This window comes from Sceloporus undulatus, chromosome 1 (genome assembly GCF_019175285.1).
Source record: "Sceloporus undulatus isolate JIND9_A2432 ecotype Alabama chromosome 1, SceUnd_v1.1, whole genome shotgun sequence".
Taxonomy (NCBI): domain Eukaryota; kingdom Metazoa; phylum Chordata; class Lepidosauria; order Squamata; family Phrynosomatidae; genus Sceloporus; species Sceloporus undulatus.
The window spans coordinates 208,316,804-208,342,309 of record NC_056522.1 but is presented as its reverse complement, the minus strand read 5'-3'; the positions used below and the strand labels follow the sequence as shown (position 1 = coordinate 208,342,309).

Sequence of the window (25,506 nt, the reverse complement as noted above, 5' to 3'; positions counted from 1 at the left end):
AGCAAAAAAAAACACCTCAAAAAATAGACAGCTCCATACACTGTTCTTCTGTATGCTTACAGTTTGGGTTCAGTTCTTGTACTGTGATAAGGAAGATGCAAAGGTTCATATGCTGGTTTGTACTTAGTAACATAAAGGAAGGCTTATGACATTCAATTGTTAATCTATAATGTTTCATGTTCTGCCTTTCAATCCAAGGAAGTTTCATAGTGCTTGTTGTAAAGCTAAGGTGTGGGAAGTAGGCTTAGGACTCCTGCCTTAAAATAAAACAGTTTGAATAGATAGCGTCTGTTTGAGATTTAGACTTGTGGAGACACTTTACAGTTCCTTTTAAATAACTGTTGGAAATGAGAAGCTATTGATATTTTCTTAGCCTTTTAGAAAATTTGGCAGCAACATTGCAGTTCTCTGGGAACTCTTAGAGGTTCTTTTATTTATTTTATTAATTTATATCCCACCTTTTCCCAGTACTGGGACTCCTGGTGACTTACAGAGTATTAACTCCAGTAAAGACTTAGACATTTCAATAAATGACCAATTAGAAAGAATAATACAGATACATGCTTCATATAGTATACGTGCTTGTGTACATGTATGTTCAAGTTGCCTATCAGCTTATGACAACCCCATGAATTTTATAGAGATTTCTTAGACAAGGAATACTCAAAGGTGGTTTTTACAAATCCTTTCTCTGAAAGATTGGGCTCAAATAACAACATTCCTGGAAAAAGATGGTGTTTAGATAAGGGCTGGTTTGCTGAGAATGATTAATTTATGGGATGGAAGATTCGCAAACCGGAAACATGAAATATATAGTTGTAAGATTGAGGTTTTGAGTTCTATTGGAATAGTTATTTGGAGAATACATATGGTAGTACCACAAAGAAGAAAAGAAAGAGAATATGATTAAGAGTTTTATTTTTCCTTGTTGTACAGATATTTTGAAACAAGATATGAAGAAAATATAAAAATAACCCAATAAAACATTTAGAGCTAAGGAAGTAAAGAAATATGGAGGAATATGGAGAAGAATTAAAAATAGATGTATATGTTAAATATGGATATGTATTTGTATGGAATAATGGAATGTATATATGATTTCTGTAAAACTAATAAAGAACATTTGAAAAACAAATCCTTTCTCTGAAATGGAGCCTACAGCTCTTGGTGCCTGCCTGGTGGTCTCCCATCCAAGTACTAACTAGGGCCAGGGTCAGCTCTAGATATTTGGCCACCCTAGGCAAGAAATACTTTGGCATCCCCTGTCACCCTCTCATAATTATTTTCACCCCTTGTTTTCTGCTGTTTCGTTTGTTAAAGCTAAACATGACATAAAACTTAGGTTCCAATCTCTTATCATAGTATTGAGAAAAACTTGTTGTAAGAATGCAACACAGTATTAAACGTACTAGGCAAACATTCAAAATCAAATCAGTTTGTTGTAAACAATAAACTCAAGATGGCTGGTGACTGGCATTTTGTGTTGTGGCACCAAGGGTAAGGCAGGTAGTCAGTGAAAGGAAAGGGGCTGTTGACCTTGAGGCTACATTCAAGGTGCATGTGGAAGGCGGATGATGTACCATGTGACCGTACCACAGACACAGGGGGCACACATGTATGTTTTGGTCATTGTACAAAGAAACTGTCATACAGTAGCTTGCATTTACGTTGCTTGCTGTAATGAGTTTTCACTTTAATATTGTTTAATTACGCAAAAAGAAATACAAAAAAGCCACCTAGCTGCCCCTAAATTTTGCCGGCCTAGGCGGCTGCCTAGTTTACCTATATGGATGAGGCAGCCCTGACTAGGACTGACCTTGCCTAGCTTCCCAGTTAAGACAGGATTTGGTGCCTTGATGGTATTTAGGCCCCTGCTTCATATAATACAGATCGTATAATGTTGCTACAATTTTCAGTGTTGCTCAGATTTATGCTTTGAATATATAAGCAATGTATTGTGTTGGTGTTTACGTGATATTGGAGCTTAATTTACCTGAGATCATTTTATGCTGCCACAGTTTGTTGAAAAGATTCTAAGAAATATTTAAAATCTTAGTTCATGTTACTGGCGTGGTTTCTTACTTAACAGCACTTTCATTTAAAGAAATGAGATCATGTTCTATCTACCTGTTTATCAAGGCTTCCTGACAGCCTTTCTGCTTAATAGGGTGGGCTTAATTCCATGATAATAGTTCTCTACTGCTTGTCTCACATGAGCAGACCCATTTTGTGTTATGCATCTACTGACTTGGCTATATAAATACTAAAAACGATTATTCAGTTACTTATTAAATTACCAAGTGGGTTTTATCTCAACTAATTCTCAGTCTGGAGCTCAGAAACTAGCCTAAGGTAAAGCAGCATTAATTTTTACCATATTGTAGTTTAAAGCTTCCAAAAAGGGATGCTGAATATCCATTCTTAGTTCCACCTTGTATTGGTAGCCCCTAAGCAGCATGGTTAATGCATAATGAAGCATAGTAGTCTTTTAGACACCAGGTATGTTTTAAACTCAAGAAACTGTATGCAGTAAAGTTCAGTCTTTTTCTGGGATCTCAAATGATTAGAAAGTCATAGAATGAGTTCGTTAGTGATCATCTCATGCTCACTGTTCCCAAATCTGTGACTGTTGGATATCAGATATGAACAACTGGAGAGAAATAGCCCCATAATTGCTCTGTTCTGTAGACATCCTCAACGATCCATTTGTGGACACTGTTGGAGACAGAATATTGGGTAGATGGGGTATTGGTCTAGCCCAGTATGACAATAGTTACGCTCTTAACCACAGTCTGTCCATCTAATTCTTTTTAGAGTGCTCCCACAGCAAAATAACATTTCTTGACTGAATCCTGTGTGTTAACAGAAACTTGTGCATTTTCTTTCTGCTCTTGCACTCTGAAGTAAGTTGCAATAATCCCAAATGTGAACTAACAGTCCCAAAGCAATGAGAAGATAACGGGTGGTGCAAACACTTGTTTCCCTTAATTTTCTTATGTCAGGTATTACTGGAGTATTATATAAACCAGGCTTATGATATGGTATAGCATTGTTTGCTGTATTGATCTTATTCTAGTAATTCCTTCTGGTATTTCCCTAGAACTGAAAAGTACACACAAATGTCCAAGTTAATGTAGTCAGTAGTGGTTTGAATGCTGATGTTTATCTTTGGGGGGATTCAAAGTGACTTCAGATTGCTTGCCAGTTATTCCCTGGTATCAGTGACAGTCAGATGCTGATGCATGAAAGCTTGTAGTTGTCATCTTACAATGTTACTGATAGGTGTCACTGTCAGCTCTTTGTTATACAGGACTCTTAGATATGAAAGTAAGAAAGTATGGCAAATAATACTAATTTATAGTCTTTAGTAGACAGGTTTGTTGGGGAGTATGATTTGTGTTACCATTATCAACATAGTCATTACCATGAGATAATGTTCTGTTGTTGTTAAAATGTTGTGTCCTTCTTTTAAGAATTTAGCATATGACCTCCCTAGATATTTCTTCAATAGAAATAGTGTCTTGAAGAATGCAGAGTTTTCTGCAGAAGTATTGTTTTTAAGAAATATTTTTTCCTTTGTACCTGCCTTAAAAATACAGATAGTAAATGTGATCTGATGACACCTTCAGCTTAACAAAAGCCACCCATTTCACAGATGATTTAACTTTGATTAACCTACTCTGCAGCAACAGATTACACAGACAACTGGAACTTCACTCTCCAGTGTTATTGCTAGGTGCTGTCTAATTTACAGCCCTGCTTTTCTTTCCATCTCGCCAAAATACATCACAATTTTGATGTTAAAGCAAAGTAAAAATTCTCTGGTTCATTAAACTTGGACTTACTATTCATTGACAAGGGATTTGGCATTTTAGAAGTAACTGCTACTTTTATGTGTTCTTTAATGCTTATCTTATAACCTTAGATCCTCTGCCAAGGGAGAAAAATAGTTAACCACTTAGCATATTGTAATGAATATTCACCCATAAAAATAATTTGGCATACAATTCCACTTCTTTTTGTTATATTCTTATGTATCTATTAAAACTTCTACTGTTAGTTCCAAAAGTATGAAATAAATAAAACATGTTTGTAGTGTTATTAAAATTACTGGATGCTGAATGACAAAGAAGTTAAAATAATAGAAGCAGTGAAGTTGGAAACAAGACCTTCTGTAAAGATTGTATAAACCTTACTCTGAAACTAGCATGAGTGTCCTTGTCCTTGTCTGGTAGATGCTTATTGTTCTTTTATGTTGAATTCATCTGGTTTTAATTCATACATCATGTACTATATTAGTGATATCTAGCATTTGAAATTACAGGAAACCTTAAAGATTAAAGGAAGAAAAGGAAAGGGGAATGGGAAGCATTAGTAATTCAGCAAATGTCTTCCCAGATAAAGGAGAGCATGTATATTGTGAGAATATTTGGTTTTTAAAATTTAGGGTACATTCACGTTAGTGACCTGATAAGGGTGGTTCACAACCTGTATGGTGCTTAACTGAGTAACAATGGCAGGTTCCCACACTGCAATGAGCACTTGCAATCTAAAAAGCCTAGGAAGATAGGTGCAATAATATTGGGAAAGATGGAGGCGGAGCATTCCAGTATTTACATGTGAACAACTGTACATGTTTAATTTCCGCAGCACACGAGAGCTAAATACACACCTGAAAGCTTTACCGAAGAGAAGATTTGGAGAAAAGGTGGTGCCACATTATATCTGGGACATTATAAAGGCATAATGGGCACCAAAAGAAAGAATTAGATAAGTAGGCAGGGACAGAGTAGTAGGGGCAAGGTCATGAAAGGCTTAAAAATAAGAACAAGGAGGTTTTGTTAGAAACTGGAGATGACAAAAAGTCAGTGTAGGAATTTTTTTAAAGATGGGTGTTTTGTGGTTTGAATAAAGAAGGAGATGAATGACTGCAGCAACAGACTTTCAAATAGAACTAATAAGTCTTAAGGAAAGCAGAAGAAAACAAAGAGGAGAAAGTTGTAGTAGGCAAGGCAGAGAAGACATGAACATAAACCAGACTTTGAGAAGGAGGAAAGAATTTCAAGAAAGTTCTCTAATTTCAGAATATTGTATATAATAAACCAGCTTAATTGCCAGTGGACTGAATGTGGAAATAATGAAGAGGGGTTATACATGTGCCTGTCTTTGTGACAGTGGTGATTGCATCTTTTACTCTGGTGCGAGGTTGAGCAGGGGGTCATAAGACATCTTGTTGAACATCAGAGATACTTGGAAAGCAGCAAGTGCTCCTTTCGTAAACCTGTGAGGCTTAGTGCAATGTTGGATCTCTCATCCACCAAGTGACAACTAAGGTTGTTGGCTATCAGAAATGTTTTCCAGCTGCCAGGTTAAGCCAAAAGGTATGGCTTTGTAGAGGGATGAATCAATGTGAGCTTCATGCCACAACATCAAACTGTTCCAGAATGAGCTACAATGAAGCAAGCCCTTTGAAGTGATGTCATAGTTCTCCTTTCTTTAACTTCATTTCATTGATGAATAAATACTACGTTGGGGTGAGGCAGATTGAGGTCTATGTGATCCTACAGATGTTGTTGGATTGCAGTGTCCATCATCTTGAACCAGTTTAGCCAGTGGTGAGGGATCCTAGGAGCTGCAGGCTTAACATCTGGAGGGACACACCTTATTGTTTTTCTTTGCCTTGCCAGTGTGCTATTACAAGGTCTAATATAACCATAGGGTTAAAATTCCCTGTCATCTACATGGTGGCACATACATACATATAAAAGTAAGGTGTCTTAAACAGAGATTATGAGAAACTGCTCTAGTGCATCTAATGTATATTTAAGTAATTGCTGTTATAACATATCTACTGGTCAGATGCAGCAATAGTAATTCATACAGACTGACAGCAAACACAGTGTATAGCATGAGACAGAATTGGGAGCTTGTTTGCATAATAGGTGCCATCTACATAGAAAATGGGAAAGGGGAGGGGCAACTGGTTTCAAAATTTCTTCTCTCTAATATATGTAGATGATGAGGTCATTTAGGCACCAAAGGGCTGACCATCTGCATTTGACAAGGATTTGACTTCTGTCACTGAAAATGGTACTTAGAATCAGAGTGGCATGGCAGAGCTGGGAGGCTGAAATGTAATTTTTAATTTTATTGCATTTGAGCTTGAAACAACATAAAGGACACGGAGAATGCATGCTTTGAAGTCTCTGTGGCATTGTTTGCTGCAACATGTCTGCATACATAGGAATAGTCCACACTTAATTCAACTAAATTCTTTAATCTAGTCATTGCCTTGTAATTTGCTATTCACAGTGTCTCGTTTATTAAATGAAAATTAAGCATTTATCAATTTTCCCTACCCCAGTGCTTGGAGGGAAATCCAGTCTCTTGTTTGGAGCACACAGCATAGAATCACTCAGTTATCCAGTTTTCTGATTAATAGTCCATTGTATGTGCAAATTCATCTAAAAAGGAGCAGTGTCTTTCTGTTTCTCTGTGTGATTATTTTTCCCAAAAAAGCTTTCATTTTTTAAGTAGCACAAAAGCTGCAATTGGCATGCTTTGTAAGGAAATGTCAATGTGCAAGAGAGTGGAGATCACTAAGAATTCTTTTACGCGTTCTTTCCCCTTTGCACCACCGCCTCCTCAGCAGGGTCACTGAGATCACTAGCTTTTCTTGAAATGGCCATTTTCACTGGCAGGTGCATTATACCCTGTATTTTCAGATTGTTTTTCCATTCTGAATGTTTGGCAGGTTGATTGCTCTGGCTGCATTGACGGAGAAAGGGCTGACAAATGCGGTTGGGCTGGCTGAAAAGACAGTGATTACTGTTTTCCTTTGTGGCTGATTGAGGCCCTTGAAAGGAAAGATTTTAACCTTCACCATTTGGTTCAGAAGTATGAGCATATATTGAAATCATTCATGCCATTTATCCTAGTTCTGTAAACTTGTCAGAACGTAAAAATCGCTCAATTTCATATAATGTGGGATTGGCATACGTCATTATCATTTTGATTAAGTTGGAGTTTGTATTATTGTGTGCTTTATATAGTGTCATTTAAAGCATTTGTTCCTTCGGCTACAGATATATTTTTTTATTGACTAAACTAGAGTTAGAAAGATTTTTTTTCCAGATCTTTCTTCAGCCTATCACTATGTGTGTGGTTTGGCAGCTGGTAGGGCCTACAAGCTGTATTTTTGTTTGCAGGGTAAAGACTTGTCTGTAGACCTCCTGGAGAGCTAGTAATTGCACAGGCTTGCCATTGGAGAAAAAACATGATTGGAAGCAGTCAGGCAGAAAAATGCTGTGCCATCCTATTGCCACCTCAGAGCGGGGAGAGACAATCCCAGCAGTACCATCTGGTTGCTGCTGTCTAGTCAGCTGGCCTGGCTGCTGGGACCATGGCTTGGCAGCTGGTTCCCATCTCTTGACCACTCTTATATTGTTTTTTCCCATAGGTGACTTTGAACATGGGTCAGAAGGATGGCTGTAACAAACAAGTCCCTGTTGAAGTCTGTCTCATTACTTGTGACGAGGCATGCTGCAAGCTCCTGCTGCCATTCTCTTGTAGACAGATGACATAGCTGGTTAACCAATTTAAAAAAGAAATAGTCTTTTGAAAAACTTATTTAGAGAAGCAGAGAGACGGAAGAGGCAGAGTTGCTTATTCTGCAACATTAAGCAATTTTTGACTTTTTTATTGCATTACTCAGAGAAAACTGAATAATGTGAAAAATGCTGTAACCCTTCTCAGTATTCAGGAACATCAGCATTTTAAGTTATTTATTATAATTAAGGAAAATACATTCTTCTCTTAAAATGCTCATTGGCAAACATGATAAGGATAATGATGCTTGCATTTAGAATGATAGAAAAGGAAGTGTAACTTCTGCTGTTATCTTTGGCAAAATTTCCCTTCCCAGCTAGCACCCTGAAAACTAATGTAAGCCATCCGGCTACTTAAGATGCTTGATTTTCTTTACTCAGCAACATTAATATGTCAGCACACTACATAAAATTGCATCATTGTTTCCTCTGATATGACAAATGCTGGATAGAAGTGTGGACTGTAGAATGGAAATTCTTAAAACATTGCTTGATTATTTGTATGGTAGATGTGGTTTTTATGTATAGTAGATGTGGTTTTTATGTGCCAGCATGGTGTAATGATTTGAGCGTTGGGCTCTCAGGGTGTGATTCTCCACTCAGCCATGGAAACCCTATTACCTTGGGCAAGTCATACACACTCAGCCCCAGAGAACCCTGTGCTAGTCTGCCTTAGGGTCATCATAATTTGGAAATGAATTGAAGGCACATAACAACAACAAAATGAGGCCTAACTTTGGTGATGTCTTGCAGAAATTGTGATATGCCCAGCTTGCTGTCTCCCTATTTGTCTGCTTATTGTCACTTTATTTAATAAGTGCCATTCCCTGTCCTAACTGTTCAATTCTGGCTGGAGAGACTCTGTAGGTGGAATAAATCATACATCCACATGTTCTTATAATGTATTCTGCCTGAAATACAGGTGTGTGGTGGTTAGAAAGATATTGAGAAGCTTTCTCTTTTCAGATGAAGATGATGAAGATGATGTAGTGGTACAAAAACCACCAGTTGAACCTGAAGAAGAAAAAACTTTGAAAAAAGAGGAGGAGGAGGAAGGTATGAACCCAAATTAAACTCTATTTTTGTTCTTATGACTTGATTTTGCATCTTGAGCTTTGCATCTTTCTCATTAATATGTGTAAATATTAACAATAGTGTTTAAATAATAACAAATCTTTAAATATAAAGTCTAATAGCTCTTAAAGCTATACAGTTGTAATTACTGAGACACAATCTGTACCTGAAATCACTCCAGTCATTAACATAAATGTGTTCCTTTGGTCTGTCACTTAAAAATAAAACTCCAAATATGTTTTCTCCCCCAGTTGCCCCACATGAACTGACAGAAGAAGAAAAACAACAAATTTTGCATTCTGAGGAATTTTTGAGCTTCTTTGACCATTCTACCAGGATTGTAGAAAGAGCTCTTTCTGAGCAAATTAACATTTTCTTTGACTACAGCGGGCGAGACTTAGAAGACAAAGAAGGGTAACATAGAAATCTGTAAAAAGTGTTACTGTGCTTGTTTTAATCTTACTGAAACTCATTCCAAGCCCACCCTCTTCAATTGTTCTTTCAGAGAAATTCAGGCAGGTGCTAAGCTGTCCTTAAACAGGCAGTTTTTTGATGAGCGCTGGTCAAAGCATCGTGTTGTTAGTTGCTTGGACTGGTCATCTCAGGTAACAACACTAAAATCCTTTCTGGCAGAACCTTTCAGCAGACATTAATCACATTCACCTGCTGTGACAGACTGTCGTTGTATATATTGAATGCATAGTACATAGGTCTGTGTTTACAAATAAAAGAAGCATGTGCAGAAGACATCAGAAAAGAGTATAATGAACTGCAAAACTGAAGTAACCTTATATATAAAGCACATTTTTCTTGTGTCATATTTGCATAGAATTTCAGTTACATATTTGGATTGCCATAGTAGGTATAACTGCCAACAGTTCCCTGGAAACAGAACTGACTTCAGTAGTTTATTTTTAATTTGTCTTGTGTGCTTCTTGTTTTGAACAACCTATAGATAATTTTGCTTTTCATGCTCAATTTCATTGTGTATTCAGTACCCAGAGTTACTAGTGGCTTCCTACAATAACAATGAAGATGCTCCTCATGAACCTGATGGAGTGGCCCTTGTGTGGAATATGAAATACAAAAAAACAACCCCAGAGTATGTCTTTCACTGCCAGGTAGGATACAGTTTCTTGTCTTGCTACACTAAGGGTTTTATGTTGATGCATGTGGACAAGAGCCTTCTTTTGCTTGTCAACTTAATGATTTCATGGGGCAGGCATGAACTTTAAACTGCATATGTTTGCAAACACATGTTGACATGTGAAGAATCTATTAATTTTTTTAAAGGTTCATCTGTAACAGCATTTCTAACATCATTTGGATTATTTGAACATGTTACTACAATCCCATATTTCCTACCCTGGCTATATAAAAATGAAACCTATTTTGTAAGTAGAAGGATGGTTGTTGTTTTTTGTTTGTTTTTGTTTTTAAAAATTGAAAAAAATGTAAAAGACCTTAGACCTCTGAATAAAAATGTGTACAGCCTGAGGATTTATAGGGTAAGTTGAAACATGTTTTAGACAAAATGAAATCCAGTTATAGAATGAGCTAGTAAAAATGAGCAGATGTGGTTCATAGTTGCATTTTGCAAAATGTCATGATTCTGAAATTTGACATACACTGCTAAAATATATGATGTCATACTTTTAACATCTAATAGTTTAGAACATTTCAGTAATCTTTCAAATATGGTAAGCATTTGCCTGAACTGGTTAATCCTAGAAATAATTTAACATTTCTAGCAGACAGTCATGTTGACAATAACTATTAATATCTTTCCTTCACTTTATAGTCAGCTGTGATGTCTGCTACATTTGCAAAATTTCATCCAAATTTGGTTGTTGGTGGCACATACTCAGGACAAATTGTGCTATGGGATAACCGCAGCAACAAGCGAACCCCAGTTCAGAGAACCCCCCTTTCGGCTGCTGCTCACACGGTAGGAAATTAGAATATAATCCACAAATTAATCTTGCTATCATCATTATCATCATTATCCCACTTCCCGTTCCCCAAAAACTGAGACTCAAAGAGCCTTACAATGTAAAAGAATGCAATTAAAGAAGTACAAAAGTGAGCATTATTCTAATCAATTGATAAATGTCAAATAGTTTTTGGCTGAGGCTTGTAGGGAATTTGGGTGTTGAAAGAAATGCATAGCTGTGTTTTTAATAATGCCAAGCCACATTGTACTAGATACCTTTTAGTATGAATCATATTTTCTTGACCTTGTTTTTTAAAGCTATGTGTTTTATTAGATCCTATTCCATCTTTTAGTTTTTTGTGGGGTTTTCTGGCTATGTGGCTGTGTTCTGGAAGAGTTTATTCCTGACATTTCGCCATCATCTGTGGCTAGCATCTACTTTTTCTCCTCTACAGACAAATTTGCCACTTCATATTGCTCAGTCCTCCAGCATTTTTATTCTGTCATTTGTGTTTCCTTTGACTTCCAAGTATTCTGTGTAATCTATACTAGATGTGGGATGATATATGTAGCTGTCAGTGGAAGTATGGAAGTTAGTCAGTTATATTTTCATCACAACATGTCTGACCAAGTAACTCTGTCAGCTAGGCCCTGTACTTTAGGGAGGATTGATGAGAATTTCATGTTTTTAAAGGACTTGAGTACCTCCTTTTTAACTAATGGTCAATTCCCTTTTTTAACTTATGGTCAATTACTCCTTTTTTATAATGTCCCCTTGTTATTTTTATTATTTATTTTTATTTATTACTTCATTTATATGCTGCTTTTCTCCCAAAACGAGACCCAAGGTGGCTTCAAAAATAGCAAATATAATTAAAATTAAATTAAAAATGTTTACAATAAAAATTTAAAAGCAATTAAAAGTATCCACATTAAACACTTTAAAAGCATTAAAAGATTAAAAAACACATAAATAAATAAAAACCTTTCCTGCTTAATTATTAAAAACTTGCTTAAACAAAAATGTCTTTGCTTGCTGGTGAAAGGGAAACAGGGAGGAGGGCAGCCTAACCTCCCATGGAAGGGAGTTCCAGAGAGTGGGAGCAGCCACTGAGAAGGTCCTCTCTCATGTCCTCACCAAGGGAGCTGGTGATGGTGGCAAGGCCAAGGAAAGCCTTCTACTGAAGGCGACCTTGTTTGCTCCCTCCTCCCTTTTCCCTCTTCCCCAGCATGGTTGGCATATTCCATATCCCTTAGCAGCATCTGTACCGCTGTTGCCTTTTGTACTCTCCAGCCAAGTCTGGAATACTGCAATAGGGCTAGGCAACGTTCAGGTAGATCTCAAACTACCGCTACAGATTCAGTTGCTCTGCTGTGACAGAACATTGGATTAAGTGCCCAAACACTTTGTCCCTTTTCACCATAGCGTGAATGGTCATTTGGAAACTACGTTTTGGTTGTAAACTATTCAAATATGTATTATTATATTTTACATTGCTTTAGCATCCTGTGTACTGTGTGAATGTGGTGGGGACACAGAATGCCCATAACCTTATCAGCATCTCAACTGATGGAAAGATCTGTTCATGGAGTCTGGATATGCTTTCACAGCCACAGGTAAGATATCAAATGCTTATCGCTACAGTAGTTCGTCATCTGTCATTTGTAATGTATACATGGTGAACTGTTCTGTTACAGTAATAATTTCCTAGCAGATAATTTTACCAGGTTTTTCTTCATAACTGTGTATGTGATGGGAGTGAAGGATATCTGATACCTAAATCCTACATATTCAGAAATCCTTTTCTGGATTTTGAAAGCCAGCACTGAGTAATAAAACATGGTAAGACTTGGGCCAGGAACACCTGAGTGCTGTAGCCCAGTCACTACTTCTCTGCTTAACCTGTTTCACAGAGCAGTTGTGAATGTAACATCCTTGCAAATTGTCCTGAATTCCTTGGAAGGCTGGGATAGAAATACATATTGTAGATAGCCTTATGGAGAGATCTTACAAAATATCTAAAATTCAGGTGGGGGAAGCATAGGTCATATAACCAAGAAAACAAACCATTGAATTCATGTGGTCCATGCATTTGGCCTGTAACAAAGGATTAAACTTGAGGATGAGAATTTAGCAGGAATCTGGAATGAAATTGATTTTTGGCAAAATGTTGTTTGTTGACAAGCTGAAAAAAAATGCATATGCGGTCTCTCTCTCTCTCCAGGATAGCATGGAGCTTGTTCATAAGCAGTCCAAGGCTGTAGCAGTCACTTGTATGTCTTTTCCTGTTGGAGATGTCAACAACTTTGTTGTTGGAAGTGAGGAAGGCTCTGTGTACACAGCATGTCGCCATGGCAGGTGAATAGAACCTGGGATTCTGTTTTTAAAGCAGATAGTCACTCTTTAGCTGGTTCTGTAAAATAACTCAGGTCTGAGATAGTTGATCTAATTGCTTGCTGGTGGTTATATTGGTAACTGTACTTCTCTAGAAGAAAAGGCATAAAATTAAGAGTGTTCCTTCAATTTCCAAAAAAAATCTTACTGTTTTCTGTATATTTCTCTTCTGAGAAACAATGATTTTTTAATTTTGAATAGAAAATGGTGACCAACCCTCATTCTGGTGATTTGAATTGTGGCAGAACATCCCAGACTCTCCCTTCTACAGATAATTGTACAGTAGCATCATGCACCAATCTTAAATTGGGCAGCATGTCTCCTGCTGTTCAATCTGTTTTGAAATTGTCTGGCTATATCTTATCAATTGCTTTCTTAAATGAAATTGAGGCCCCAGTCTCAGATCACACACACTCACATCAGCCCTTGCTCTCGATATAGCACTTTGGGTTAAATCTAACCAAAATTGGTGGTTCATTTAATCAGTATTGATACTATTGGGGATACATTGTACTTGATTTCAGACTGAAAATTGCCTTAGAAACAATGTGTATCTGTGAAAGAGACAAAAACAGATTCATTTTTGTGGCCCAAATCTTTAGTTTGGGATAGAGAAAATAAGAAAATGGCACAGCACTTTCTAACCATCATTTTTGTCCTATGATGACATAATGCATACGTTTTCTTTGCTAAGGTGCACAGCTTCATTTAAATCCACTGTGCATGGACTTCTCTAGAGATACCTTGTTTTGTGTGTGATTTTTAATTGAATTGATAAACATCAGTTAGTTTCCATTCCTATGTGTGTGTTTGTTTGTTTTTATTTATATACCGCTATTCCAGAGATCATAGCGGTGAAAAACATGTGCCTAGAATTCTATATGAATATTTTTCTTTCAAAGTAAACTTATTTCCTATATATATATATATGCATTTAAAACAGCAAAGCTGGAATAAGTGAGATGTTTGAAGGTCACCAAGGGCCAATCACGGGTATCCATTGCCATGCAGCTGTTGGACCTGTTGACTTTTCCCATCTTTTTGTCACATCTTCTTTTGACTGGACTGTAAAGCTGTGGACCACTAAGGTATTGGGAACTTCATATGTTTACATTAAATCATTTCCTTAATGTACTGATACAGTCTCAATTTACTAAATCTGCTGACATATTCAGCTGGCTAACAGTGATGCTGCAGTTGTACATGCAATCATCCATTGTTCTGCCATTTTCCTTGTCATATTGGGCTGAGAATTCAGAAGCATAGCCATGTTAGTCTATTTTCTCAGATGCATAGGGGAGAGTGGAGGGACATAATAATAATAATAATAATAATAATAATAATAATAATAATAATAATAATAATAATAATGCTGTTTATTTATAGCCCGCTTTTCCAAAAAATGATTAAAGCGGGGTACAGCATAAATGTAAGCAATATACAATCTAAAAACATACAACATAAAAACATCATAAAAATATCCCAGTAAAAAGCACAATAAAATTCACAAGAGTAAACCGAAGAAACAAACTAGCTGGATAAGCAACTGTATAATGGGGGAGAATAACAAATGTCAAGGCACATGGGGGGATGCTTGTTGGAAGAGATAGGTCTTAAGTTTCTTCCTGAACAGGTCAAGGGAGGTGACAGAGCGGAGCTCGTTGGGGAGGGAGTTCCAGGTCTGCGGGGCGGAAACAGAAAATGCCCTTTGGGAAGACGAGGTGTATCTCGTCTTGGGAACCCTTAAGAATTGCTTCCCGACCGATCTGCGAGTGCGGGGCGGATTATATGGGGAGAGGCAGTCCTCCAAGTACCCTGGGCCCAAGCCATTTAGGGCTTTATAGGTAATAACCAACACCTTGTATTGTGCCCGGAAGCGGACAGGCAGCCAATGAAGATCTTGCAGAATTGGTGTTATGTGGCTAGTCCTGGAACATCCAGTGACCAACCTAGCTGTCATGTTCTGTACTAATTGAAGCTTCCTGGTTTGGTACAAGGGTTGCCCCATGTAGAGCGCATTACAGAAATCCAACCAAGAGGTTACCAGAGCATGTACCACCGTTTCAAGGTCGCCCTGGCCTAGGTAGGGTTGCAGCTGGCGTATCAGCCGAAGTTGGTAACAAGTGCTCCTGACTGTCGCATCCACCTGAGACGTCAGGTGGAGCGACAAGTCCAGAAGCACCCCCAGACTGTGAACTGAGTACTTCAAGGGGAGCGTGACCCTGTTCAGGACAGGTGGACAAATTTCTTTTCCCGGGCCAGGAGAACCTATCACGAGTACTTCCGTTTTCTCTGGATTCAGACTGAGTCTGTTTTCCCTCATCCGGCCCATTACCGACTCCAAGCAGGCATTTAGAGAAGAGATGCCATCCCTAGTCACTGCATCAGTCGGAGACACAGAGAAACATATTTGGGTGTCATCAGCGTACTGATAACACCGCGCCCCATGTCTCCGGATGATCTCTCCCAGCGGTTTCATGTAAATGTTAAATAGAATGGGGGACAGAATGGCTCCTTGAGGGACACCAGATGTAAGTGCCCTCTTATCGGAGCAAAAAGTAGACTCAAGTCTCTGAAGGCTCATGCTACCAGCTTCTTTTTCTCATTTAGTCTCAAAGATGCTGCAAGGTCTCTTTGAATACTGGGCTGAGATAATTCATTTTAATATTAATCTTCCCTCCACCTCATACAAACAGCAGTTGAGTTTCTACATACTGTAGCTCTGTTGCATTTTGAATTTTGCACAACATTCTTATATTTTAGTGCATCAGATACTGTATTTAAACATTTCAAAACTGTTTTTCATCAGTGAAATTTAGTCAGAAAAACATTTGATTTTTTTTTTTATTTTATTTTTTTTTGATACCATAGATCCAGTTATTCTTTATGGTATTGCCCAAATCATTATTAATGTCATTTTGAAGTGCTAGAAATTATGTATTAGTGGATTTTCTTCCCCATGGCAAAATTATCAGGGAGATATATTTTTAATTTGTTGTATGGTTACTGAATCACTTTTGTTCACTGTGCACTAAAGAGCCAGTGCAGTGTACTGGTTTGAGCATTGGACTATGACTGTAGAGACCATGGTTTGAATCTCTGCTCGGCCATGCAAACTCACTGGAGACCTTGGGCAAATCATACACTGTCAACCTCAAAGGAAGGTAATGGCACACACACAAACGCCAAATAAATCTTGCTAAGAAAACCCCATGATAGCTTCACTTTAGGGTTGCCATACGTCAGGGTAGCCATGGTTGAAACCTACTTAAAGGCACACAGCAGTGTACACTGTTCACTCTATTGTGATTTTCTGCACAGCCCTGAGGACTAGGTAGTAAAGAACAGAAGTCATATTCTTTTTACATTAAACTTTGTCACAAGGTTCCTTGGTGGTGGTGGGGAATGCTTTTTGTTTAGTATAGACGGAACAATGTCAAGTCTTTCAGTTACTGTGCTTAACGTTAATTTATTTACTTAAGTGGTTATTGGTAATGTGGACAGGGATTATGTTTGCTTTAGTATAGTTAACCTTACACCTTTTTTCTTTTGAGAATCATGAATTCTTCCAGTGTTAAGTGATTTTTCTTCTTTAGAACAACAAGCCTCTGTACTCATTTGAAGACAATTCTGACTATGTTTATGATGTGATGTGGTCACCCACTCATCCTGCTCTTTTTGCATGTGTGGATGGAATGGGAAGACTTGACTTATGGAATCTCAACAATGATACTGAGGTGAGGCACAGTTCCGTTCAGTTTTCTAAAGCTGAAAAGTAGTTTAGGTATTTTTAAAGGTATTTTTTAAAAGAACCTGTGCTGCATTAGCCCTTTCCCCACAACTCTGAAAGTTGTTTCAAGTTCCTTCATTCCCCACACATTTTCTCTCAAAGAGGAAGCGTAAGAGCAATCTGTGCAGAATTGTGGGAGTGTAGCTGCCCCATCTTACAGTGAGGGCTGTGATATGTTTTAATGCCAAGAAAAGGAATGGCATCATACACTATCTGCCATTTTTTCTTTGTCTGCCCCAGTATTGGATAAGGTCAGCCTCCTGCATTGATCCTCTTCCTGGTAATCTGCCTCCTCAGTGACAATATATTCTGCATGCTTTACAAGCACCGCTCAGCACACCATCCTAACAAAGAGCTGAAACATTTCTTGTTACAACAGGAATCTGCACATTGATTTGCTGGCATTCGTCTGTAACAAAAAATAATATTGCTAGGCACTGTACAAAACCCAGACATGGCACTGCTGCTGAGTGCTTTAAAATGCTGTATATTACTTTTGTGCAGAACATCTACTGTACTGTCTGGGAGGTAGTGTGTGTGTGGTGGTGAAAATTTGTTTTAATAAAATAATTTTGTAAGTGTACTTTGAATTCAGTATGTTCAAGAAAATTATATCTAAGCAAAAAAGAACACAGTAACTTGGGGCCATCTACTCTGAAGCCTGCACACTCTTAATTCATATCCTTACTAACATTCATCTTGTATTGGGTCTTGGGTGGATAAAGTCACAGAAATTTCAGATCAAAGCTAGAGTTTGTTCTCTCTTACTTTGTATTAGCATAAGGGGCAGCTGGCAAACATGAATAAAACTTCATAAGCTCTGAAGATTGTATAAATCCTAATGAGGCTGTAACAGGGTATTGTTATTTTAAACTGGTACAGGTGCCAACAGCAAGTATTACCGTGGAAGGTAATCCTGCCCTTAATCGTGTAAAATGGACAAACTCAGGCCGTGAGATTGCTGTGGGAGATTCAGAAGGACAAATAGTAATTTATGATGTTGGAGAGGTAGGTAACTCCCTTCTGAGTCTTAAAATAAAAATCTAAATTATTTCACCTTGTTCAAATAATGAAAAGGATTTAGTCCCCCTTTATGCTTTCAGTTTGTCTATATTCTGTGCATACAGAACTAGAGATTATTCTGTTGTTGGCACATTTAGCACCCTGATGTTTAAAGAAATGTTGTAGTGGGTGTGGTTTTAATTGCAAGAATCCTGCTGAGCACCTAAGTCAGGTGGAGGAGATAGTTCACCAATAAAGTATACCAAGACACTGTTCTTTTGGGGGACGTTGGGTGGCAAAAAAAACCAGGCAGGCCACAGTGGAACATTCCTTGGTTACATCCTGTTTGAAATACTGTAATGTGCTGTATGTGGGCTGCCTTTGAAAAGTGCTCAGAAACTTCACTTGGCCCAAAGAGCTACAGCCAGGTTGCTAACGAGCTGGCTACACAACTTTCTTGTTGCAACAGCACCACTGGTATTTAATGTTTTTAACTTTATAAATTGTTTTAAATGTTATATTTACATTTGTTTAATGTTTTTAATTGGTATGTTTTTAATTTTATATGTTAGTCCCTATAATAAGTCCCTGTATCAGAACACAGGCAGGAAAATAGATAGATAGATAGATAGATAGATAGATAGATAGATAGATAGATAGATAGATAGATATATAGATATAGATAGATATATAGATATAGATAGATAGATGATAGATATAGATAGATAGATGATAGATATAGATAGATAGATAGATGATAGATATAGATAGATAGATAGATGATAGATATAGATAGATAGATAGATTGATTGATTGATTGATTGATTGATTGATTGATTTCAGACCTGAATTACCAACAATGAGCAGAGCCAATATCCTGTTTGATTTAGAACCAGGGATTGTGAATATCAAAACCTGCCCCAGGTATATTCTCCAGTATGCCTGGTTCTGTCTCACAGAGCTTTGATTTAAATGCCTTACACAAGTTCTGTAGCCTTTGCTTCTCTGACTGACACATTTAATATCAAGGGTTTCTCCCAACATGGAATAAAAGTCATTTTATCACACAGATTAAACAAATTATATCTGAAAATCTAATAGTAAAACAATTTTTTGTTTTTTTGTTTTTAAAAAAGAAAAACCCATAAGCTGTCATGTTAAACCATCACTAAGGCCCAAAACACACAGGCCGAAAGCAGTGGCTTCCAGACGCTTTGGGGCATGGTGTTTACATGACGCATGATCCCAGATTGGCCAGAAGCTGCTCCGAGGCCATCAAAGGGAGCATGAAGCCACCCCAAAAAGGAGCCATTTTAATCCGGCTCCTGGGTGGTAGCAGCTTGGGATCTCAGGTGATGACTCACTGAGAGTGGGCCATGTGGTCACCGCAGTCCCAGCCCAATCGCAGCCAGAGCAGCTTGTACTCCTTGCTGGCCATCTGACTTAAGTTTTAAAACAGTTAATTTTATTTTATTTTTTAAAGTTTTTATTGAAAATTAAAAACACACAACAACAACATCGAATACACATCTCAACACAGACTCACCCACCTGTATGTCAAATTATATATAAAGAAAATTGAACAGAACAAAGACACAAAAGGGGACCACATAACATAATGATATACATGTTTCAAAAAGGACAGCTTTCCATATTTCAATTCCAGGTTTTAAATATTGTGTCCCATCTTTCTTCCTCAATACTTCTTGATTTCCTTAATCTTTTTCTTCTCTTTTCTTATATCCAGCTTTCTTTATTCTATCTTTAGTTTCTACTCACCTCTACTATTACCTTCTACTTCTTTTTTCTCCTTTCCATTAATTTATTTCTTCTCTTCCTTTCCTCAACCTAACTTACACACCATCTCACTTTCTCTTCTCTTCTGCTACTTACTCTCACCTTCTATCACTTGCTTTACCCTCTTTCACTCCTTCTTCCTCCCTCTTCCACAATCTCTCTCCACATTCTTTCCAGACTTCTCTCTCTGATCCTATTGGGTATAATTGTTCCGGGTTTTTTTTCACCCTTTTAATTTACTTCACTCTTTTTAGAATCAAAAATCCAACCACAGCGGTAGTACGTACGTCTTTTCTTTAATTTTTCCAGCTACTCTAGATCTTGCTGCTTTCTATTTGTTGATCCTATACGTATCTCATTTTCCCTTCTACCCTTCTGTTTTCCTTAATTATTTTAAATCTCCAAAATTAGCATATCTCAGTTACTTTCCAAATCTTGTATTTTAGTTTAGTTACAGTATGTTTTCTATCAATTTGTTTGTTTATATTATTTATAGAAGCCAACTGTTGCTATTTTCCCCCATTCTTTATCCAAACATTCTAGAACTTTAGCCCACTCTTCTTCTACTTCGTCTAGTGTTTGATCTCTAAGTAATTGTGTCATTTTATCCATTTCTATTGCGTCATATATTTTATTCAACCAATCTTTTTTACTTGGGATTTTTTTTCCCTTTCCATTTTTGCGTCAAGGCCAATCTTGCCATTGAAATTAAGTAATACAGAATTTTCCCATATTTTCTATCTACTTCCTCTTCCCACATATTCAATAAGAAAGTTTCAGGGAGAAATTTAATTTTAACTGGTAGAATCAAATTTATCGTCTCATATATTTTTTTCCAATAATTTTTGACTAATTTACACATCCAGAGGCAACGATATAAAGTTCCAGGTTCCTTTTGGCATTTCCAACATAGATTGTTTGTTGATTTATAAATTTTTGATATGTTTTCTGGAGTCAAATACCAACGAAAGAAGGTTTTATAATAACTTTCTTTCAGATTTTGTGAAGCCGAATATTTTAACCTTTTTTTCCAAACCACTTCCCATCTATCTAAATTTAAAAGGTAGCCAATATTTTTTGCCCATTGTATCATGTTTTCTTTTATTATTTCGTCTTCTTGCTGCCAACTTAACAATAACTTATAAAATTCTTTTATCCATTTTGGAAAACAGTTAATTTTATTTTAAAAAGCAACAATACTTAAAAAACAGCACACAACCCATTAAAATACCCTTCTATGCAATCAGTCAATTCTAAACGCCTTTTTAAAGAAAAAGGGTATTTACCTGCCAGCCAAAGTAGAGCAGAGAGAAAGTGTGGAAGAAAATTCGAGTTAGAATTCCAACTTTATCATTAGTTGCTGTAACAAAATCTTGTTTGAATTCTGCTTTTTCCTCGGTGCATTAATCACCTGGGAGGAGTTCTACCTCAGTTAGATTTGGTATTTTAGAATGTAAACTTTGTTTGGCTTATCCGTTTGGCTAAGTCACTGATGTTGATGGCTATTACTGTTATTTTCACACCAGTCTTTCCTATGTCCAGTTCTTCTCCCCAGAGTAGAGCACTACCTGGGAGTGCATGACTTTTAATGAACAACTTAGGACTTGTCTGCAGATGCCAGAATAGTCTGTGGGTAGCCCACAGTATCCTGGCCTTGGAGCTGCCCTGGCCGCCCCATTACCTGGTCCTCTGGTCCTGCATGGGGGCAGCTGTCTGTGTACATGTCCTGCTGACCTACCTGGCACCAGAGGTCACTCACTTCTGAGATGAGAATGAGGTGTCAGCAAAGATCAAATGGTGACAGCAGTGGATGTGCCTGGTGGCTCAGTAGGACACATGCAGATAGTCACTTCCATTCAGGAACAGAGGCTTCAGATCTCCCCAGAAGATCTGGTGAGGCAATTTTAAAAAAAAAATTGTGTTAACAGTGTTACACCCTGGTTTTGGTGGTGACCATGCCAGATGTTATCAGGACTGCTCACACCAGAACTGGGATTTGGGCTGTCCATCATCTGAACAGGGTGCCACCAAGACAGGGGCGTGGGGGACTGGTCAGTGCAGATAAGGCCAGCATATAACAGAAGCATTGGGAGATGAATCAAATTTGCAGGGGGGTCTTCCATTTGCATAGGCTCCCAAGAATGTTTTGTGACCTCCTAGAGTTTTTACACAACTAGCTTGTGCCTCAGTTGTCTATGCAAAAGTTCACAGAACAACACACATACCCTCCTTGCAGCCACACCTTGGATATAAGGTATTGTGTTAATAGATTATTATTATTCTTTATTTATATAGTGCTGTAGATTTGCACAGCGCTGTACATAAAAACAATAAATATAAAAGAGTAAGCCTGCCTATGGTGTGCAATCTAAGAAATCTAAGAATAGATGAAGTCAGTGTGTTTCATTAATGCTTCCCATCTGTTTTTCCACAGCAAATTGCTGTTCCACGAAGCGATGAATGGACACGGTTTGGTCGCACATTGGCAGAAATTAATGCAAACAGAGCTGATGCAGAAGAGGAAGCAGCAACGCGAATTCCTTCCTAAATTTTTCAGACATGGTCTAGCAGTACTTTGGGGAGTGGGATAAAGAGGGCTTGAGAGTAGTAGTATTAGTTGGCAACAGAACTTGAAGATGAAAATGTGGAGTAAACTGTGGATTTGGCAAATGTATGAAGATCACTGAGACAGATCTTGTAAAGTTGGTTTTTATAGCTAAATCACATTCTTAATGCGATCATTGTAATTTATTATTTACTCTGACTTGGTGAGGAGTATACTGAAACACTAACCACATTATATATTTAAAGTTACTTAGGTTGTCCAACTTTCAGCAGCATCTAACTGTTTCTGAACAATTAAGATATATGCATTTCTGAATATGAACCTTCCTCAATTAAATTGATAAGACTATGCTGTGAACATCTCAGGCGGGAATGGGGAGCTGATATGGAAATACTTAGATTTGTGCATGCATCTGTTCACAGTAACCTTTATCCTAATTATTATACAGTAGGCTCCAGACTATGGTGGTAGGTCATGTATATGAATACATACTCTGTAAAACATTTTTTAAGCAGTGGAAACTTTCTAAAGCACTTCAGATTTTTTGTTAAATCTGTTCAATATAGTACTAATCCTTTATAAATAAACAGTAACATGGCCTTTTCTCACAAATGTCTTTACAAATACTCCTTTTTTGAAAGGTGGCATTGTCAGTAGTTTATGGAAGAGAGAACTTGTGGGAAAATAATTCAACTGACACTTTTAGAATGCAGTTTTTATTTTGTGCGTATAATAAAATTTTGTGAAGCATAGGATTGACTTCTGAATGTTAGATTTCTGCAAAAATTATTACATTTACTTGATTTATCTCATAACTTGATTTATTTTAATATGAGGAAAAATATGCACAAAGCAGCCCTTTACCAAAAATCTGTGACAAAGGGGTAATCTCTCCAGATACCTTTACAGACTTTAATGGAGAAGAACATGTTGTTCTCATTGACATAGTAAATTTGCAATGCCATTTCTAGTCCTCAGGGTTCTGGTATAGAGCAATGTACTCTGTGATTTCTCACTACAGTGGTACCCCGGGATACGAAATACCCACGTTACGAAATTTCCGGGTTACGAAAAAAATCCATTGAAAATAATTGTTCCGGGTTACGAAGGTTATTTCAGGTTACGAAAAAATTTTTGGTGCTTTTCGGCGCTTTTTCGCACGAAATCGCGGCTTTCGCTATTAGCGCCTATGGGGCTTCGGCTTGCGAATGCTTTTCGGGTTACGAATGGCGCCGCGGAACGAATTAATTTCGTAACCCGAGGCACCACTGTATAGGTTATACATAAAAGCATTCTAAATTTATGCTCCATAGCCATTACATCTTACAATTATTGTATTTCTTGAGCTATCCAGTAAGAGGATGGTGAAACAATAGCGTAGTTTCTCCCTCGTGCATAAATTGATAAAACCACATGCTTTTCAGTGCTTGGTGTGTAGATTCAATTCCTTGGACTCCAAGTACAGCTAGGAAAGAACTCAGCCAGAAATCCTGCATAGGTATTGCAGTGCATGTTCTGGGAGGGCGTTTTAAAGGGTCCTCCACCCACAGGTGCCCAGGTAGTCACCTCTGCTGGCAATGCATATTGATTAGCTATCTGCAGTCTCGTGTCTTCCAGATGTTTTGGGTCAGAAATTGTATCTACCAGCATGACCATTGGTGAAGAATGGCTCCATGACTATGGCAAATAATGATGCCAAAATGGAACAGTTATTTATTGTCCATTCTGCTCTGCTTCTCTTTGGCTCTCCACCCTTTTGGCCATATTGTTTAAAGTCAATTTACTACTGTTTAGCTTCTTTGATAGTGCACATTTCTGCATAGTTCAACCAGTGCCTATTCCTTTTGTGTTGTAACACCCAAAAAAAGCTAATGAGAGTGTAGTGAGATCCTTCATATCTCAGTTGCCTATTTTGCAACCAAGAGGCACTCTTATAATAGCAGTAATTGTTCCATAGCAGTAATGTTAAGCTTCCCGATAGTGGTCTTGTATAAACAGAGGCTTAATTTGGATACACACACAGTATTAAATAAGAGATACCAAATATTTCCCACTGTCTTTTCCCCTCTTTGGTGTCCAACTGAAGACTTCAGGGGTGATTAGTAATATTACCCATTACATGTGCATCATACTGAACTTGGTACCCATAGATATTTTTCATACAGATATGATAGATTTGCTGATGTAGGCAGGGAAAGTGTGTAAGATTTGTGCATGCTTTAGTTTAAGCATAGCTAGGTATGTTCAAAGCAGGGCAATCTTGCCAGTCTATCCCAGGTTTCATGGTAAGGAGCCCTGGTGGCCCAGTGGTTAAATGCCAGTACTACAGCCACAAGATTGTAAGTTCAAACCTGCAGGGCTCCAAGGTCCATTCACAGAAGGTCCATTCATTTGATTCTATAATTCTATGATCCTTTACTTGCCCATTTCAAAACATGGTTAAAGTGCCTCATTTGAAAGAAACCTGTGTTCTTTGTTAGCACACATACAGCAGAATGCTAACATGGAAGACATGTAAACTTTCCCTCTCAGAGCTGGCTGCTGTCCTTCACCTAGATGGAGAAGAGAGGCCTAGCTTATTTAAAACATTGCTTCACAGCGAGTGAAAAAGGAGAAAAGACAGCTAGAGTATATTGGTTTTAAATAAATTTTATTGTCACATGATTTTTAATAAAACACTTTCAAAACGTTCTGTACATTTCAAACTATATAGAACTGCAATCCCTATTTCTACAAATGTAGTTGCATTTCAATGCCATGATGATGTCTCTGTACAAAGATGTACAATATGTACAGTAACATGGAGTGCAAGCTGTGCAAAGCCAAATCTTGGTTACTAATTCATGCCTCTGGGATGGGAGAAAAAGTCTATGCAGAGAGCATAAAGCGTGAATCAGTCTCCTGTGTGCAAATGATTACCTGTGTTTTGTATAGAAAGGAGTGATTCAGTATCAATTCTCCATTCAGCTAGAGCCTCATGCAGCTGATTGGAGAAGCAGAATTCTATCTGTCCATTGCACCATTTTTATCTGGCTTGGAAGATCAGCTCAGGATTCAAGCTGTTGCTTTGGGTTGTGCTGAAGCGACACTTGCTGGTCGAAACTTTGGCAGAGCAAGGCCAAACTTGTTCTCTATCCCAGCAAAAGTAGCTGTTGCTAGTCGATAGCCACCAATGTGGTCAGGATTAACAGGAGGAAGGTCTGAGATTCGAGTCTTGGGTGTAGGTTCTGAACCAGAGGGTTTGCTATTAGGAGACAAAACGGACAGAAATCAAATATTGTCAGCATTGGTGGATAACAGCCATATATCTAATCCTGCCTGGCACTGTTAAGCAATTTCTGC

At 37.8% G+C, this 25,506-nt stretch overlaps 2 protein-coding genes across 5 annotated transcripts in view; one reads left to right on the top strand and one right to left on the bottom strand.

The window, feature by feature from the left end:
- The window catches only part of DYNC1I2 (dynein cytoplasmic 1 intermediate chain 2), a 48,865-nt gene extending 25,949 nt beyond the window's left edge, over positions 1 to 22,916 (top strand). For all 4 annotated transcript variants that reach the window (XM_042469865.1, XM_042469890.1, XM_042469874.1 and 1 more), the window contains 11 exons: positions 8,574 to 8,663; positions 8,933 to 9,095; positions 9,187 to 9,286; positions 9,677 to 9,802; positions 10,483 to 10,629; positions 12,118 to 12,231; positions 12,840 to 12,973; positions 13,953 to 14,097; positions 16,606 to 16,746; positions 17,682 to 17,807; positions 22,033 to 22,916. In XM_042469865.1, coding sequence (XP_042325799.1) covers positions 8,574 to 8,663; positions 8,933 to 9,095; positions 9,187 to 9,286; positions 9,677 to 9,802; positions 10,483 to 10,629; positions 12,118 to 12,231; positions 12,840 to 12,973; positions 13,953 to 14,097; positions 16,606 to 16,746; positions 17,682 to 17,807; positions 22,033 to 22,146 — 1,400 coding nt within the window. In that variant the 3' untranslated portion in view covers positions 22,147 to 22,916. The remainder of the gene's footprint in view (positions 1 to 8,573; positions 8,664 to 8,932; positions 9,096 to 9,186; positions 9,287 to 9,676; positions 9,803 to 10,482; positions 10,630 to 12,117; positions 12,232 to 12,839; positions 12,974 to 13,952; positions 14,098 to 16,605; positions 16,747 to 17,681; positions 17,808 to 22,032) is intronic.
- Positions 22,917 to 24,797: 1,881 nt separating this feature from the next.
- SLC25A12 (solute carrier family 25 member 12) overlaps positions 24,798 to 25,506 on the bottom strand; it is a 95,090-nt gene continuing 94,381 nt past the window's right edge. The window contains exon 18 of the mRNA XM_042444525.1: positions 24,798 to 25,408. Coding sequence (XP_042300459.1) covers positions 25,219 to 25,408 — 190 coding nt within the window. The 3' untranslated portion in view covers positions 24,798 to 25,218. The remainder of the gene's footprint in view (positions 25,409 to 25,506) is intronic.